Here is a 20,592-nt window from a genome sequence, read left to right as displayed (position 1 = left end):
TGAGCTTTGCTCACCCCGCCCCTCTGTTCTGTTTATCATTTTATGATGGTTGTGTACAGGCACTGCCAACACACATTTCAGTACAATCAACTTGTAAAAGTGCATGTACCATTATATGACCCCTTTAAACCCTGACTTACCGTCCTTATTTGTGGTGTCCGTGTCATTAATTGGACAACTACAGTGCACCACGTTTATTTTAAAAGCATCCTCATATTATACATTGTCGAATGTACTACTGTACTAAATTTAAATCGTATGTAGCCCCGCCCCTTTTCAGCACCACACTCATTGTGTTCTGTCTTCCGGTTTGTATTTCCACAGCATGAAGGTAAGACCTTACGGATTTATGAATGAACCGCTCGTTTTAAAATCTTTTCTGATATTTGTTATGACATCCACTCCAAACTTCACAATGCTCATGATAACTTTCGTTAACTCTACAATAAGTAAATCCACTTCACCAGCTAATTACTCTTAGACGGTGATGCCATAGAAATATACAAAGCTACCCCAAAAACGGAAGTTCAAAGAAAAAATTCTAAAGATGGCTGCCTACCTATAAGGTCTAAAAAGGTAAGGAGGAAACAGTCTCTTCAAAAAAGAGATTCTTCAGCACTAAACTCAGGTTTAAGTGCAGTGTGAAAAGAGCTATAATATTCAGTAATATCGATTTGACTTCACTGACACTTTGAGATGAGAACAAAAGTTGAACTGAATTTAGCTGGATCGATTTTGTTTCATAATTGATGAATTTTGCAACATGGTTTTGAACTGAATCAGCACTGAACTGACTTCAGCTGAATAACAGCATTATTGTCTTCTGTAGAGCTGCTTTTAGCTAAAATGAACTCGTTTCATAATTAATGAATTTTAGACAGTTATTAAACTGAACTGAATCAACACTGAACTGACTTGAGCTGAACAAGGACACTCTTGTCTTCTGTGGAGCTTGGATTTGTCTCGTATTAATGAAGTTTGCATCACTGATTCTGTTGTTTATCACTCAGAATCTGCTTTGAAACAATCTATTTTGTATAAAGCGCTAAGGAATAAAGTTGTCTTGACTTGGCTCCCGCTGTACAGATTTCACAGATGAAAAGAAAATGTTTTTCGTTTCTGTCGAATCTTCCGACGACAACCCGTACCCTGAGGCCTCGACGCCCCCGTGGCGCGATCTCGACCTGTCCGCGCACACACACTTATGTCAAAATCTTTCCCTTCCCTTTCCAGCAAACACTCCATAAATTAAAGAGCATGTTCACCGATCACACATGCTCTTTCTCCCCCGGCTCTGACTGAATGCAGCCCACTCTCTGACGGGAGTTCAGCAGAAAGCCCTGATGACAGCAGATAGGAGGTAAGCCAGCAATAGCCAGACACTTCCTGACGGCAGTAACCGGCCCCCATGACCAGCTGCTGCCTGGGGATCAACCGGAGGTAAAACACAGAAATGACGGGAGGGGAAAAAAGACTAGCGAACATGTGGGAAGGCCTGTCACCTGCCAAGTCCTGCATGAGGTAGCTGAAATGGCAGCCACCAGCGATGCTGCGCTCTGATTGGCTGGCTGGGCTCCAGAATTCCCTGAGGTGTCCTAAAGAGTTCATAAGTGAATCCCGAGCGGAAGGTGATGGAGTACAGACACGTTTGTAATGAACGCATAATGATTGTGAAAATTTTTTAATGCTGTAATTCTACTTCAAAAACGCACAATTATAAAATGTATAGGTGTGATGCACAATCTGATTGAATGAGCAATGTTTGAAGCTGCTAAAATATCACTTCAATTATGGTTTTTAGTCATTATTGTTTGCATCTTAAAAAACACTCAAAACACACAATGAAATACACAAATTTAGCTTATATACACTGTCAATCTAATGTTTGAGGTCAGTAATATTATTTTTAAGGAAATTACTACTTTTATTCAGGGCATTAAAAGTAACATTTAAAATGTTACAAAAGATTTGTATTTCAATTAATGTTCTTCTGAAAAAAAAAAATCACGTTTTCCACCAAAAATATTAAGCAGCACAAATGTTTTCAACATTGATAAGAAATATTCATTGAGCAGAAATCTATTGATTGATGTGTCACTGAAGACTGGAGTAATGATGCTGATTCAGAATTCAGCTTTGCATCACAGGAATAAATTACATTTTAAATTATAATCAAATAGAAAACTGTAATAATATTTCACAATATTACTGTTTTTTATTTTTATTAAAAAAATTCAGCCTTTTCAAGCATAAAATACTTCTTTCAAAAACATAGAAAAATCTTGCTGACCCTAAACTTGCATTAAACTATACAGTGTACTTTTAGGAAAATGAACTGCACTATATTGATTATCGTCCAATCAAATGCGTATGAGAATGTCAGTCCACAGCAATCGACCAACCAAACAGCAGGAAATCATAGTTCACGGTGGTGACAAAACTAAAAGCCTACTGGCTAAAAAAAAGGGAAACACGCTTCATCATATCAACTTCAAACTTTCTGTTTCAAGAGGAACTATATCAGCACAGGACAGAAAACTGCGTATCAAGCGAATCCACAATCCAGATTTTTTTTTTAAATGTCGGTAACACTTAACAGTAAGGTCTCATTTGTTAACATTAGCTAATGTATTAACTAACATTACCTAGCAATGAGCAATCATTTGTTACAGTATTTATTAATCTTTGTTAACATTTGTTAATAAAAATACACCTGTTCATCGTTTGTTCGTGTTAGTTCACAGTGCATTAACTAATGTTAACAAATTAACTTTTTATTTTAATAATGCATTAGTAAATGTTGAAATTAACATTAAGGTTAATAAATGCTGTGCCAGATTTACAGATTTTTGTGCCTGATTTTTTGCCAAAGCTTGCATGATAATCATATCTTGTGTGTAATGCGTCACGATTTTCAAATCTTGTAGTGTGTGCAGGTTTGAGATTTGAAAGAAGAAAATGTGTGAAGATTCTCCTTATATGCGTGATGCAACCAGGTTTTAAAAACTCCTGTAGTCTGAGCCCGGCTTAAGACCATGTTAAGTAATGAAACCTTATTGTGAAGCATTACCGAAGCGTCTCTTAAACATCAAGTAATGATATTAGTATTTTTTTATCAATCAAGACACCCATATCAAGCATATTTGAGTGCACAGATGAACTGTTGTAATCTATGTACTGTAACAGGAATGACAATGACTTACTTGTTATGTAGGACACACCAGCCGCAGTGAGGGTCTCCTGAGCCCAGACATGTCTTACAGCTGCTGTACTGAGAACAGCTCTCCACAGGCAGACGACTCACCTGTAACACACCAGAAACATTACACTCACACTCATCACAGACACAAATCACTTACACTCACTGAAGTGGAAACTTCAAAATCTTTTATTTTGGGGAATTGAATGCTGAAAATACCTAATTCCAGACAGATATCACTGAAATGGATGATATTAATAATAAATCTTTTTTTTTATTTTTATATATAGTTCAGAAGATGTCAACTTGTGATCAAAGGTTTTAAATAACAAAGAGAACTGGAACATTAAATCAATCTCAATCAATGATTTGACGGTGCTTGATGCATTAATATTTCTATCTATTTTTGGGATATATTCTATATATTTTAGAATGCATAAAATATCTAATACCAGACGTATATCACTAAGATAAGTGATATGTTTAATCAAAAATGAAGGCTCTTTATTCATTTATTAAATAGTTCATTAGATGTCAATTTAGGACAAACAACATTAAATAACAAAACAGAACTGGAAAATTAAATAAATTTCTTATTTACATTAATATATGAAGAGTTCAGATGCAAAAGTGCCATCTTAAATTTTCTTCTAGAATGATCATTTTTATCAACCTCGGATATTTAAGTTCAGTAATTTCACTTAAATGACAATTAAAGGGATAGTTCACCCAAAAATGAAAATTATATCATCGTTTACTCACCCTCAGGTTGTTCCAAACCTGTATGAGTTTCTTTGTTCTGCTGAACACAAAGGAAGATATTTGGAAGAATGTTTGTAACCAAACATTGACTACCATAGTATATATTTTTTCCTACTATGGAAGTCAATGGGGACCGAGATCTGTTTGATTACAAACATTCTTCCAAATATCTTCCTTTGTGTTCAGCAGAACAAAGAAACTCATACAGGTTTGGAACAACTTGAGGGTGAGTAAATGATGACAGAATTTTCATTTTTGGGTGAACTATCCCTTTAATAGCATTCTTCATTGCCATTTAAGTGAAATTACTGAACTTAAATATCCGAGGTTGATACAAATTATCATTCCAGAAGAAAATTTCAGATGGCACTTAGAGGATTTTGCATCTGAACTCTTCATATACAATAATAATCATAATAATTCACATTTTAATACATAAAACAAATATATTAAATAAAATGAAACAAGTCATACATGCATACATACACAGCTCGTATTGCTCTAAATTGATGCCTTAACTATGATTTTACTGTGCCTGGTGCCGTCATATTTCTATTTAGCGGTCTGTGTCATGTGACCCATGCCCTGGCATTGGCTATAACCCCCACAGGCCCAATCTGAGCCTCCTGCATCCCTAGAACACAGTAGTTTCAGCAGTTCTCAACACATGCCTTCATTCAAACCTCTCGTCATCTGAACCACACAAACAAGTTCAGCTGTTTGTAAACCCTCAAACATTCAGGCTTTTCCTTACAGAACAGCAGAGCGGAGAGAGGGTGTAATGCAGCCGAACGGCAGAGCATCAGCACTGTCAACTCATGCAGAGGAAGGAAAACATTATAAAACAGCACAGGGGAAACTCATAAAAGAGCGGCATGTCCAGGGGACGGTCATAGAAGTGTTGCATACGCAAAGATTCGCACGGGAGAAACACCCTCGACAAGCAGGACAAGCGTATTAGAGAAATAAATCAGTGCATCCCTGCTCCCCAAAAACAGCAGCTTATATAAATGATGATGAGAGTTGGAGAGAGTGGGAGGTCTAAGACTGAAATAACATGAATATATTAAATCTAAAAGAGCGGTTTGTGGATCAAAGTTGGTGTGGGCTGTCGCAGTCCCAATGATTGGCTTACTTAAGGCGCAGAAAAAAAAGCCCAAACGCAAAAGCAGTTGTTTTTGAAAACCGCTTTTAGAAGCTCTAAAAATGCTCATTCCATGGAGTTGTAATCGCCTTTGATCGCTGGCAAGATTAGAGTTTTGAGTGATAAAAACAAGAGCCGCGGAAAAAACACACCCACCCAAAAGGGACACGGCTCGGCTTTCAAGTACAGAGTAGCTGATGGCTCTTCAGCTCTGCCTGTGTGTGTGTGTGTGTGTGTGTGTGTGTGTGTGTGTGTGTGTGTGTTGCGTCAGGACGGGTGGTTGAGGTGTAGTCTGTTGGCCCATGTTAATTTATTCCACCATAATATTATTCCATATCACATATTCAAAAAAGAAATATAAACCTGGAAATAATTTAGTAAAATTACTAAAATTTAAAAAAAAAAAGATGCACACACAATATACTAGTCCGCAGTCTTCAGTGTCACATGACCCTTCGGAAATCATTCTACTTTTTTCAAGACTCGTGACTAATAGAAGGTTCAAAAGAACAGCATTTATTAACATTAAAAATGTCTTTACGACACTTTTGATCAGATTAATGCATTCTTGCTGAATCAAAGTATTAATTTAAAATATATTATAATATATGTGTGTGTGTGTGTGTGTGTGTGTGTGTGTTATATACACACATGAAATTGATTTTTGTGCATGCTCAGTATATTCTGTCAGGAAAGCCGCGGTTTGGACTGTCAGTGTTTGATGGATGAGTACAATGTTAGATAAATGAAAGGCTTCATATCTCTTTCTCTCCAATGAAATGGCTGCATTACCAGTGCAATTCGGAGAGCAGGATGGTAAATAATGACACCGCTCTGAAAACTTGGCATTCACAGACCTTTTACTGACACACATCGGAGGGCTCGGAGTGGCGGCGGGCCATTTGGTGAGCAAATATGCTCTCTCACCTAACTGTGTACCTGCTGCAAATGAAATATTCAAATCCAGAGACTCCAGCGGTCAGTGTGGGCTATGAATTATTGACTCTCTGCAATTCATTCACATTTCTTAATTCATGAAGTGCACAGAGCATTGTGTATCTACACACATATTCTGGTTGGTGGAGTAATGTTCCTCGTGGAATGAGATAATCAGTGACGTCATTAGCCATTAACATCCATCTCAAGTGATCTGATTACAACTCTAAGAACTGGTACAAACTACATTCAAATATAAAGAACCTTTTGTGCAAATCCATGGATGTTGAAGGTTCTTCATTGAACCATGATGCCAAGAATCAACCTCTACTTTTAAGAGTGAAGTAAATAGGATCAACTTTGATTTCGTGTTGACCAAAATGCATTTGCTGCACAGAGGAACAGGAGTTATGTGTGAATTAAAAACAGCAGGTTTCAGCTGATATCTGCTTTTCCCTCTCATAAGTGGCATCACTTAAAGGGATAGTTCGCCTAAAAATGAAAATTCTGTCATCATTTACTCACCCTCAAGTTGTTTCAAACCTGTATGAATTTCTTTTTTCTGCTGAACACAAAAGAAGATATTTTGAAAAATGTCGGTAACCAGACAGTTGATGGACCCCATTGACTTCCATAGTATTTTTTTTTCCTACTATGGAAGTCAATGGGGTCCATCAACTGTTTGGTTACTGACATTTTTCAAAATATCTTCTTTTGTGTTCATCAGAAAAAAGAAATACATACAGGTTTGAAACAACTTGAGGGTGAGTAAATGATGACAGAATTTTCATTTTTGGGCGAACTATCCCTTTAACTAAGCGATCATTTGGAGTAAGTCGTGAATGCTCAATCTCTTCAAGTAAAGCCCAGTGTTTTCAGATTAATACACCTGATCTATCCGTTCATGATCTCAGCATAAAGAAAAGCTTTTAATCAGCACGAGGCCTGATCAATCAATGCAGGGCCATCCGAAGCTTTAACGTGAAGAACATCCCTTCAGTTCTTAACACAAACATCGATGTCTGGAGTTCAACGGTGGAGCTTTAACACACGAGTGAGTCTTTTGTGGGAGTGTGACGGTGAAAGAGGGAGACACTATTAATCTAGTTCCACACTCGTGTTTACAGCGCCTCCCTGAAACTCTGGGAACCATCCAGAACGAAGCTGAACGGAGCAACAACACTCCAGCTGATGTCTTGTGCTAATGTATATGGGTGTTTCTTCAACTATAGACCTTTGCACCAGAGAAACAAGCTCACAGCCATCTTTAGAATTGTGTCTTTGAACTTCTGTTTTTGCAGTAGCTCTGTATATTATTCTGTATATCATGCACGTCAAAGGATTACATGTCAAAACATGTCATTTCCACCACATTTCAAATTATCTATTTTGTTAGAGGTGGAAATGACATTTTATTTAAATGACTAAATTACTACTACTACTACTACTACTACTACTACTACTATTAGCATTATCACTTATTATTCATAAAAATGCACAATATGAAATATTTGCATATTTTTGCAACAATTGACCAAAGTACAGCTTGACTGGAAATAAGGAAAATACAATTTATAATTGTTTTCTCTTTTTTTCGTGTCATTTATATATATTAAATTATAAATAGTATTTTATCAATATAATTTATAATTTATAATTTATCAATACAATAAAATATAATAATAATAATAATAATAATAATAAATATATAAATATATATATATATATATATATATATATATATATGTATAATTATTTTTTAATAAATACACAATTTTCACACAATAAATAGTATTTCACACTTTATTTTGACAATGATAGCTTTAAAAGTTTTATTAATAGTATTAATAATTAATTAATATTTATAGATTGTCAGTTTAAGATTGACAGTCTGGGGCAATCATAAAACAATAAATCCTATACTTAAAAATTTGCTAAGTTCAACATTTACTAATACATTATTAAAATCAAAAGTTGTGTCTGGTAATATTATTTAATGGACCTCAGCTAACAATGAATAGTCGTATTTTTATAATCTAACATTAACAGAGATTAATAAATGCTGTTACAAATGCATTGCTTATTGTTAGTTAGTTAACGTTACCTATTGGGACCTTATTTTAAAGTGTTAATAAAAAATAAATAAAGAGAGAAAATCTGTTAATTTTAAGTTAAAAACGGAGTAGTTGAAGAAACACTCATATATCTATATATATGCATGACATCATCGAGATGATGTCATCGCACACATCACTGAGCTGCTCAAGCGTAACGCTGGTGAAATTAATACCGCTCTCTGCATGGCTAATTCCTGCCTACACTGCTTCACGATGCCTGAAGCACGGCATATTTTATCATATTATTTTTCTGAATCGCACTGATAAGGATTTAAAAATATCCCTATGCTGAAGCTTCGCCGAGCTCTCAGACAGTTATGTTTTCAGTGCGTTACTTCAACTAAGTCTTTCTCAAGAAAAAAAAAGGGGTCTTTCAAAAAATGCACAAAGACAACAAATTTCTTTTTGCAAGAAGAAGAAATGAGCATTGAAAAGAGAGGCTGAGGAGAGAAAGAGAAGAAAATGAAGAAAGAGCTACAGCTGTACTGTACGTCTGTTCAGCTGCTGAGGAACTTCGATGTATCCTTCCTCTCCTCCGGCTGTATAATGGAGCATTATGGGAAGGGCTGTTATTCCGCTCGGCTCTGGATGGAAACACTTCCCCACTATTTCTTATTAGGGCCAAGCAGCTGGGGCTTCCATTCACAGTCGTGAACCGGCGTTTCATATTCTGTTTCCCCGTCTCGCAGATGTTAAAACAACATATCTGAGATTCCGGTTCGGGTCTTAAGACAAAAGCAGTGCGCACACACACACCCTCCTCACAAACGTGCCTTTATTCTGTCCTCGCCACAAAGGTTTTTGCTTTATGAAATAAATTAACAGCAAACGCAAAGTGATAAAAATGAAGAACAATTGAGACATACAGAAAAGTCTGAGACCACATGGAAAATCTGGGACGCAAATTTACATTAAAACAAAAATTTACATTACATAAAAAAAAAAAAAGCATTATGAGACATTATTACTTAAAGAAATATTTCAGGTTCTACACTACACGTGTCACCAGTCTGATGTAAATGAGCAACACTGATCATGTGAACTATCTTGTATCTTATTTTTTTAATTCAGCTTTTCATTGAGATTGTTATGCTGATCATATTCTCAGATTCTTTATTTATTATTAAATTAGAAACTTTTTAATGACTAGTCTCTCTTTCACTTTTAAACCTCAAAGAGATGATTAATAAATCATGCACAATATATTGGTGAACACATCAGTATACACTACCGTTCAAAAGTTTGGGGTCTTTTTATGTTGTTGATGCTCATCAAAACTATTTATTTGTAAAAAGAGTAATTGTGAAATATTATTACAACTTTAAATAACTTTCTATTTGAATATATTTTAACCCTCTGAGATGCTTGGGAAATGAAACCCTCTGAGATGAAACTTGGGAAAGGTTTTGGCACTTGCTGTGTGAATACACACACAAAAAAATCATGGACATGATTCGAAAAGGTTAAATGGTCCTGAGAAAATAGTCACACTTGCATTGTTTGCTGGAAAAAAAAATGACTCCATTGGAAATGAATGGGGGTTGAATTTCATCTAGTGGAAACGTTTGGTACTGCAACCACACAAAATCTTACTGAAAGCAAATTTTTGGAGATATCAACCTCAAATTTGGAACAAAGTTGGTTTACATGTATGGCTTTGATTTTCTCACAGTTTTAGAGTAAAAAAAAAGAGACAAAACTTAAGGCTGTGCTCCAAAGCATTAAAGATTTATGTTGGAAAATTCATTTTCAGGTCAAAGCTCAAAAAGTGAATAAATAGATTATAGTACTGCATAGATATAATTTAGTGTCATAAAATCCCCTAAGAATGCAAAATATTAAATAACAAATATAATCGAACTCAAATATAGTGCAATCATTTCATTGAAATAAAAAAACATTATATCATTTTTGACCGACATGCGAACAGTATCAGAGGGTTAAAATGTAATTTATTCCTGTGATCAAAGCTGAACTTTCAGCATCATTACTCCAGTCTTCAGTGTCACATGATCCTTCAGAAATCATTCTAATATGATGATTTGATGCTCAAGAAACATTTATTATTATTATCAATGTTGAAAACAGTTGTAGATACCATCATAATTAATTTTTTCAGGATTCTTTGATGAATAGAAAGTTCAAAAGAACAGATTTTTTTGTAGCATTATAAATGTCTTTACTGACACTTTTGATCAATTTAATGCATCCTTGCTGAATAAAAGTAATATTTAAAAAAAATAAAGTTGAAATGGTAGTATACATTTTTTTAAATGATCATGTGTTTTGGCTGATATTTTTAAATATTCAATCTCAACCTAATTTTTTTATTTTGAGACACAGTCTGTCCTGGAACTAGTCGCCTCATCTTATAAGAATCGGTCACATTCAGAATCATTCACAAATGAATCTCACCTGCTTCTCACTCAGCAGATAGATGAACTGATAATCTGGACTGAACACCATGTCGCGTAGAATCGGGCTTCCCTCCACGACGGTGACGGTTTCGTACAGCAGAGCGTTCTCAGTAGACGGAGGTATTCCATCCACTCGAATCTGAAAACAAAACCAAAGTTTGAGTTTAACTCAACATGGATTTAAACTGGACCTTCTTTACTTTCGTAATACACATTCCAGGTCTTATTGTGCACGGTGCAGAGTACCTAAAGAGAAGTCTTTAATCGTAATCTTTCATCAACACATAACAACATTCCTATACCTCTTAAACCTTTCTTTTTTCCTCATTTTTATTCATAATATACACTGCAGCATCACCTCTTTTCTCACAGTGTCAGAAACCGGTTTGATAAAGGATTCAGTCTCTCTAAACCCCTCCTATCCAAGAGCCTACTCTGCTCTGATTGGTCAGATTCCCCAGTCTGTGTTTGTGATTGGTCTACTGCTTACAGCGAGTGTCCAAAAGAAACGGCCATTACCATATCTGAATTTCAGCTCCAGATGCTTCTTCAGCACTTGATACACAGTGATACGAACAGTAACGATTTCAACAGTTTTACCGTATCAATTCAAGCGCGAGTCCTCGTCCTTTGGAAGTGCGTGCAAAGTGGACTTTCACAATGCAGAAAACAGTACAGGGCTCAGCTACAACTACAGTGTTTTAGGCCGGGTTAAAATAGATGTTTGCGAGCAGCCAATGAAGACCACAGGATGACATTATGCAAATGTGTCGAAAACGTAGGTTTGTGCAGTAAGACTGAGAATAATGACGACTCGTTTCAGGCAGCCGGTTCTTTTTTAGGGAGTCAATAACTTAATGTATAATGTGAATGTAATACCATTTACATTCACAAACAGCTATAATACACACCACATGAAAAATAATATCCGAAAAAGCATGATAGGTGCACTTTAAATTCCAGGTATTTTACTGTGATTTTACTGCTCACAGTGTTTCAGGTTGGCGGCATGTCATTACTTACACATCTCCGATTATTACTGACACACACAGTATTATAATTTTCCTCATGAATGCAGAATCCTCCGGCTGACCTAGAAAACGAACGCCGAACTTCGAGCGAACGCAGGCCGGGAGCGAAGCGAGATTACAGCATCTGATCAGATGTGCGATAAAAATCAATTACATTTTAACAACACACACACACTCGAACCCCCCGCTGCCTCATCATTAGCGGCAACTCTGTTTCCTCACACTGATAATTAGTGTAGTTGAGCTTGCTGGGTAAAAAGCAAGCTCTAAATGTGTCAAATTCAAAAAATCTTTGAAGTGACGACTGAAGGGAAAAAAAAACACTGAGAGCGCCTGACAACCGCATTTAAAGTCAGAGAGCTCACCTATTTCCCTACCCGCTCAGGGCACCCGCGAAACATCAGCGCGCGCCTCTGTCCTAATCAATTCTGACGGCAATGTGATAGGAGATTGAAATGAGGCTGTAAGTAAACTAAATTCACACAGAAAAGGTACGAAATGCCATTTGGGAAACGGCAGAAAGATCAAATTGACGAAAAGAAGGTGCGAGGCAGAAAAAAACACCCGAAGCAGATGCACTGGCAGCGGTCTTGGGCCGTCTCCTAAATATCTGGGTCGGTCTGAAGTGACAAACATCGTTAGTCTGTTAATTAGCTGCCTCCTCATGCAGCAGTTGCAGTAATTAGGGTTGACAAGGTGGCATCAATTAGTCGAAGGCTGCCATATTGGGTGTCACATACTGCCGGCCAAGTCAGAGCCCACGTCTCCCCGGGCAGCAGGACAGAAGGCCTAGAAACATGACGGACTCGGTCTGCGCTTCGTCAATTCATGCGCCACCAGCTGTAGTGTCGCATTTCGCAGCCTTTGGATACAAAGTTCCCTCACTCTGCGTCGTTTAAACGAATCGCTTTAATGCCAACCGTCTGCATTTGCGATGCCCCTGTTGAATCGGATCAATCCGCGAGGTAGAATCCAAAGCAAAAACAGGAATGGCGCCGTGTATCGTTCACAATTTGTATAAACTAAAAAACACTTAAAGGGACAGTTCACCCAAAAATACAAATTCAGACATCATTTACTCACCCTCATGTCAAGCTATATGACTTACAAAAGAAGATATTTTGAAAGTCAGTGGGGCCCAAAAAACATTTAACCCCATTGAAAGGACAAAAAACAACACTTTTTCCCTAAATGTTAATTTTAAAGTCAAACAGGTTCACATTTATGGAATAGAAAAAAACAAAACATGGCCCAAATTGGTTTAAACAACACTGGCTGCTCACTGTCTGGTATTGGGCGACTTAAAATACGCTGACAATCTGACAGAAAGCAGAGACTTGAGCTTCGTTTATGGAACAGCCACGTTGGTCAAACCATCTGTGGGTTCTGTGTGTGAATCAAATCCAGATGCTGAGATAATATTCTAGCAGCATCTGTCAGCATTTCATTTGTTTATTAGACTTCATAAAATCTTACAATGTTAAATCTAATCTAAAAATATAATGCATTTTAATTAATGGTCAATCAATATGAAATAAATAACACTTATAAATGTATATACCTATATATTATGGCTGTCAACAGATATTTTTTTTAAATTGTGATTCATAATCGCGATTAATCGCATACTTATCGTGACGTGAACATAAGCAAAGATCATTCATCTTGTTTAATGCATTTATTTTGTCATCATTTAATTAGATTGAAGGACGATTCACACAAAACTGTATTTTCTGCAAAGCTTTTTTCAAGGTAAATTTAGGTGTCTTTCCAAAGAAGGACAATTGGAGATAATATAGGACAATGTATTTATATAAGAAATAGGATTAAAAAAAATATTGGAAACATAAGATTAAAAAAAATTTAATGAATTTGTTTTTTAAAAAGCATAAAGCACAATATGAATTTAAAAGTCACCAAAAAGATTGGTGTATCACTAGACCATGTCATAGTCAGATAAAGAACTCTTATTTTAAACCTCAAGAGGAAAAATGATCATCTGCCACAACTAAACAAACTTCATGCCAAACGCCAAGCACTCTATGCCTAACTACAGCTTTCATCCATCCAACACTAATGCAGGGGTGGAAAATTGAAGAGTGCAGAAACTTTTACACCGGATTAGAAGAGCGAGCAGCCGTAGCATTGATTGTTCTGGGGTTCTGTTAGCCAAAATGATACTGAAATCTCACAGATCTATCACTCGCTGAATGGGGACGATGGTCTACAAAAATACCAGCAGCATTCAGACTGGGCGAGCGCTGCCATGTAATCAGGTGCACTTTTCAGCATGCCCCAAAAAAAAAAACCATGGTGAACTTAAATGGCTTTCAGGAGGGCGCGCTTAAGATGTGTACTTCTTTTTTCCCCTAGGCGGGGGGTCCTCGCGGAGCACTTGAGTGTTTGAAATGCAGAGTGCTTGCTCAGCCTGCCGAGAGCTGACCCCGCGACAACATCAAACAGCTCAGATGAGGGTAATTGGAATTTAGATAAATATTACCTTCCCCCCTCCGTCTCTCCGTCGCTCAAATGATGCCAGGGTAGCGGCGCCTGCCTATCCATCTATTAATTAACCTGCCGTGGAGTCGGAGCCCCTGCGCAAGACTGACGGGTTTGATCATAGCCCAATCTTTCCCTCATCGATCACAAAGGGGGCAAAGAGAATGGGAAATTACTATAGCAGGAGAAAATGACAGAAGGGGGTCGTTTTTTTGCTCATTTGGGCACTTGTTTTTTATCGATTCGAAGTCCTTGTGAGGCCCGGGGTTTCAAGGACTGGGAGAATGAAGCTCTTAAGTGGAGCTGGATTCATTTCCCATCTCGCTCTCTCTCTCGCTCTCATTTGTTCCCCCTCTTCTAAACCAAACTGTACAAAAAGATGTTCTTTTTCATCTTCAAACAACTAGATTATTTCTGCAAGGACGAGAGACAACCAGAGGCTCGAGTAATTCTCTACAATTCATAAACAATAGTCAATTCAAAAAATATAATGTTTACATCTTGATAGACCACATAGATCTGGTTATAATTAACAAAGAACTGCAAATAACTGAAAAAAAATTTATTTAAAAAAAATTAAATACAGTGAGTAAATAAAAATCTATTTAGAAAAAAACACACGAAAAATGTGAAATCTGATGAAATTATGCTAAGAGCCAGTATGAGATGGATGAGTCGAATGGATGGATGGATGGATGGATGGATGCAGGGCCGTTTCTAGCCTCTTTGGCACCCTAGGCAAGATTCCTATTGAGCCCACCCCCCACCCCACCCCACCCCAAACTGTAATTTGGCATTAACAGTTTTACTCACTTATAAGGACTTTGTTGCACTATGCTGGAGTATAAAGTTAATAAATGATCGTTCTCTCCCATAGGATTTTGTGAAACTATGTTGGGTGGACCTCTGTCCCTCTAGGGTTTCGGGGGCATGAACATTTTTTACATTTTAAATTAAATTAATGCATCAATCTGGTGCACTTTGAGAGCTAAAAATTAAGAGCTTCAACCCATGAACTGTGCACATTGAACAAAGAAAAACCATTGACTTGTACCTGGACACTAAAGAGGGCTCAAACATCTTAGTTATGATATAGAGTCTCAGTCTACATTACATTATCACTGGTGTTTATGATTTATATAAGTATTCCTATGTACATAATCCAAATAGCCAATATGTACTGTATAAATTAAAATGAATATTTCAAAAGTATATTTCACATTACACTACAATAGTATAGGAAAATTACAATACTTAGGTCCTAATTTCTTCACTTGCAAGAAATAAACCCTTGAGCTTTTATTTTGGAGAAAACACCAGATCACCATGCTGATCGCATGAGCAAAGTGCGCACTTTTCTCTAAATCACGCAGCACAAACAGAATGCCTATATAGACTACTTAATTAAAGTCTTGTGCTGTTTTATAAAGGCACAAAGCCATATCACGATTTCGATTTTAGTTCGTTGACAATATAACGCTAGAGACCTTTATGTTAGGCTATACATTTTACATCTCGTGTTGGGAAAAGGGAGAAGAAGAGCGAGTTCGGCAAAAGGCGGATTCGAACTCGAGTCGAATGCATCAAAAGCTACTTTCAAGCACCTCACGCCTTACGCCTTACGACCTATGCCACTGTAGATATTTAGAGATGGGCGTCTTTTTGCCAAAAAGACAGGCACTTAGTGCAAATATATGCTCCATTATCGGAAATGTAAAAAAAAAAAAAAAAGGATTTTTCTTCCACTCGTTTGGGTGAGAAAAAAATATCTTGTTGTGGTGGGGGCTCTCACTGGCGCCCCCCAGCTGTTTGCGCCCTAGGCGACCGCCTATTTTGCCTATGCCTAGAAACGGCCCTGGATGGATGGATGGATGGATGGATGGATGGAAAGAGAGAGATGGATGGATGGATGGAGAGAGAGCGATGGATGATGGATGGATGGAGAGCGAAGGATGATGGATGGATAAATGGATGGACAGAGAGGGGGGGATAATGGATGAATAGATGGATAAAAATCAATAACCAATATCAGGGAAAATGTTCAAACAGTTAATTCTGGATGGATAGATGGATGGATGGAGAGAGAAAAAGAGAGAGAGATGGATGATGGATGGATAAATGGATGGACAGAGAGAGGAGGATGATGGATAAAAATCAATAACCAATATCGCAGAAAATGTTCAAATAGTTAATTCGTTTTATTATTATTTTTAATAAAAAATCATGATATTTAAAAAAGGAAAAAAAAAGATATATCTTTTAATATTTTTTTTTATAATAATTAAAAGCATGTCTAGACAGTTTTTTAGCTACCTTTTTTTTAAAAGTCCACAGATTTTAAGTCCAAGCGAGGAGCAGGCCTAATCCAAAGCTCACAGTAGGAGCTACTACCTCAAAAGATTAAAATCATTTATAAAAAGATCAAACAGAATTTCTGAGATGTGATAATCTTTACTATCCAGTCTGCAGCGCACAGCTTTCAGCCTATGCAGAAAATTAACTTTAAAACTGAAAATGCAATTGAACAGAGAGAGAAAAACTAATTCTAAAATTTAAAAGACAACAACAAACGTGTGTATGAATGAAAACAGACACGTCGAGGGTGTGAGAGACATTCTGTTGACTAACACCACTGACATCCGAGGAGGAGCCAGAGCTTCATTTACCACTCACATCAAACAGTGAGAACACAAGAAAAAGAGCGAAAGACACGACAGAGTGCTAGCGGAGTGATAGATCGCAGGATAAAATTGGATTTTGGAGGCAAAAAGAGACAAAAACAGAAGAGGACGTTCTGAAAACGCAATCACTGCAATTATAATGACAACACAGAACAATGTGACAATCCCAGCTATGGATTTATCCTCGTAAAACACAGTTCTCTCAAACACGTACGCACTCTATAAACAACTAAACTAACTGACCAGTAAACAAATAAGCAAGCTGGAAAACTCAGCAGGTAAACATCGGCTTGTTGATAATGGCATGAGCTGTTAACATGTGGTCTTATTTAAAACTGGATTTGATGTAATCCACAGAAGGGTTTATGTTTTTACTGGCTCCACTGAAAGATTCATAGCACAAAGTCATGTTATTCTTCTACTAAGTGAAAGTACCAGACATCCCAGTTTAATGTTACTTTGTTTTCTTTTGGACATGGAATATTACAATAGTAACAGAGCAAGAATATAAAGACACGACGGTAGAATATAAACTCCTCATCTGTGCAAATACTACACCTCTGAGACGCATTTACAACAATACAGTCAATTCAAACACTGCTTCACCTTATGGGCTTGCAGACATTAAAACCAAGTAAAGAGCAACTCTACTGTCTCAACACTCGCTTTATACACCATAACAACAGCACATTAATAATAATGTTTTTGATATTATTCATTAAGTTTGTTTTTATAATAAAAGGTCAATATATAATATAATAAATTAATAAAAGTTACTTATATATAGACATGTATCAACACTTAATTAATTATATCATTAAAAAATAATAATAGTAAATGCATTTGATATTTATTTAATGTATTAATAATAAGAAGAAGAATAGCAAAACAACAACAACAAATATATTAGTGAAAATTAATTAACTAACAAATAAATAAATAAAGTATGATGCAAGCTAAATTTCTGGCGTGGTTCATTCAACTCGTCTCATGCACTATTACATTAGTGTGAGGATAAACCAACATTTTTGTAGTTATTTGCTGATAATCAGGATGATCATTAAGTCACTTTCAGAGTTGAACTCAAATATCAGATCGGATCGATTAATGAAAAGATTGGCTGAATTCAGAAACGCATAGCAAACTACTCTTACTATTTCTGCCATAGAAACGTATGGTAAAAATAGTAAGATTAGTAGGCTATGTGGTTCCAGATTTATCAAATTCAGCAATTCATTCTTGAATCGAACTGATCTGATTCTTGAGTCTGATTCTCAGATATGATTCATAGCTAAGTGCTTTGGTATCCTGAGACATTCAAAATTTCTATTGAGTTTATTGGAAGAAAGAAACTCATACGGTTATACGGTTTGGGGTTTAATTTTTGGGTGTACTTCTATTCCTTTTAGTTGTGATAAAGGAAAGCATTTTAGCTTTAAAATGAATAACATCACCTTTAAGCTCTTCCACCTCAACTAAACACTGCTGTTCCTCAGTGAACTGTCGTTCTGACTGCCCTCGGCGACTCTTAAAAGGGATTACGGAGGTAAATGAGATCTATTTTTCCCTCCAGTGTCAAAAGAGGTATAATGGGACATTATACAGTTGCTTTTACATTACATCCGCCCCATCTTCAACCTCTTCGGGTTCATTCTAGCCTTTGAAGAGGGTCTCCGATACCGCAGCGAGCCAGATCTATTTTACATGAGCACCCCAGTGATGAAAAAAAGCTCTCCACTGTCTCAGAAAATGAGGTCAAAATCCTCAAGCTGCAAATTCATCCTCTTAGGAGAGTGAAGGAGACAAAAGCGTTGCACCCCAGGAACCGAACAAAGGGCCTGTAATTCAATTAGAGTTCTTATCCCGTGTGCGGAGACGGCCCTCGCTGACGGAGTTTTACGCCATCAACACCTGCTTTGTCTCACTCTGTCCTGACAAATACGACCAGCTAAACCATCAACACTCTCTTCCTCTACAGCTGCGGGCACTTTCTACCGCATTCCGTGACCTTTGACCTGGCCTGACCTCTGAGTTCTAGTGTCACGGGTGTCTGCGCATGGTTTGGTTTTAAAGGTCACATGATCCAGAGCTTGTAGAAAGGCATTATGGGTAATGAAAGCTGTGGTGTGGGAAACTAAGTCTTGCGCGGTGCGACTGCTCGTCCTCCAACGCCCTTCACCCTTCACCAGAGCCTAGTTTCACTCAAACAGCAATTACTCAGATTCAGTCATGTATACCAGCCACTTTATAATGCCCAAATTACAAGCTCACCAACGCTGGAATGTTTTGAACAGGAACAACCGTTCAATTACCATTTACTGTTGGTTTCGGATATCCGTACGGAGTAAATTACAGCCCACTCACCTAAAAAGACACCCACAATTTGAGGAAAATGCAATAGGATCGATGCAGCTTTAAGTGGTTTACTCATTTGTAAACTTTATCAAATGATGAACCTTAATTTAAGCAAAATTTGTTACGCAAAATAGAGAACAGCAACTAAGTGCAAACGCACATCATTTTAAATACTCCAGGAGAGTCACACTGTATCCATTTAAGTAGAAAAGTAGATTCAACTTTTGCTTTGAGTAAATAAAACATTAAATAATTATTTATTTATTTTATTATTGTTGTTTACTCAAAGCAAATGTTTACTCTTGTTTGGCACTTTAGTCATATTCATATTCATATTATTATTATTAGTAGTAGTAGTAGTAATAATAGTAATAGTAATAGTAGTATATTATTAGGATTAGTAGTAGTATTAGTAGTAGTAGTAGTAGTAGTAGTAGTAGTAGTAGTAATAATAATAATAATAATAATAATTATTATTATTATTATTATTATTATTAAAAATATATATATTAATATTATCATTATTATTAGTAGTAGTGTTAGTAATAATAATAATAATAATAATTATTATTATTATTATTAGTAGTAGTAGTAGTATTAAAGTAGTGCATTAGTAGTAGTAGCAATAGTATTAAAAATAATAATTAGTATTGTTATTAAAAACCTGTATTATTATTATTATTATTATTTATTATTATTACTACTACTCTACTACTACTATTCCTACTACTACTACTACTACTAAATAAAAAAATAAATAAAATAAAAACAATATTTATTATTACTAAATTATTATAATATATAAATTATATTATTTATAATAATACTATTAGTAGCAGTAGTACTATTATTATTATTATCATTATGTATATCTACTGAAATATGCATTATATAGTCACTAAATATTCACTTGGCCATCTATAAAGCTCTTTGCTGCATTAATTTTTTTTTATAAATTGCATTGATAAGGAAAATATTTTTCTTAATAAAAATAATTTAGCTGTCCAATAACCTATGAGAAATACTTAATGCTAATAATCCGTACAAATTCACTCACTGCCACGGCAGACGTTTCATTTTGGACCCTGAATTCTTCTCACTCCTTCCCAATTATCTCTCCAAAAAGCAACAACAAAAACAAATGGATGAATTAAAAACAAAAGGCAGAAGCAGCATCTGAAACGCTGTGGTTTTGTAAGTCCCAGCAGGTGCACAGGTGAGGCGTGCTGGCAGCAGAAGCAGGGATTTGGGATTTGGGTTCAGGCATCTCATGGGCTGTCACACTGAGCAGAACGAGTGTAGACAGGAATGTTACTTCTCTCACACGCTTGTCACGGGCCAGAGAGCAGTCAGGCTTCTCTGATCACTGCAGACCTGCTGCTCAGGTACTGGAGCCGGGCCAAGGGGACGTCAGCAGACTCACAGGAGAGAGAGAGAGACTCTGAGAGAGG

The 20,592-nt window shown here is 36.4% G+C and overlaps 1 protein-coding gene across 1 annotated transcript in view; it reads right to left on the bottom strand.

Moving 5' to 3' along the window:
• The window catches only part of plxna3 (plexin A3), a 160,351-nt gene that overhangs the window by 82,758 nt on the left and 57,001 nt on the right, over nucleotides 1-20,592 (bottom strand). The window contains exons 4-5 of the mRNA XM_084389361.1: nucleotides 10,574-10,714; nucleotides 3,204-3,304 (exon numbers count right to left, since the gene is read on the bottom strand). Of these exons, the coding sequence (XP_084245487.1) occupies nucleotides 3,204-3,304; nucleotides 10,574-10,714 (242 nt within the window). The remainder of the gene's footprint in view (nucleotides 1-3,203; nucleotides 3,305-10,573; nucleotides 10,715-20,592) is intronic.

This window comes from Rutilus rutilus (assembly GCF_951802725.1).
Source record: "Rutilus rutilus genome assembly, chromosome: 19".
NCBI classification, from domain to species: Eukaryota; Metazoa; Chordata; class Actinopteri; order Cypriniformes; family Leuciscidae; genus Rutilus; species Rutilus rutilus.
This window is presented reverse-complemented; position numbering and strand designations above follow the sequence as displayed.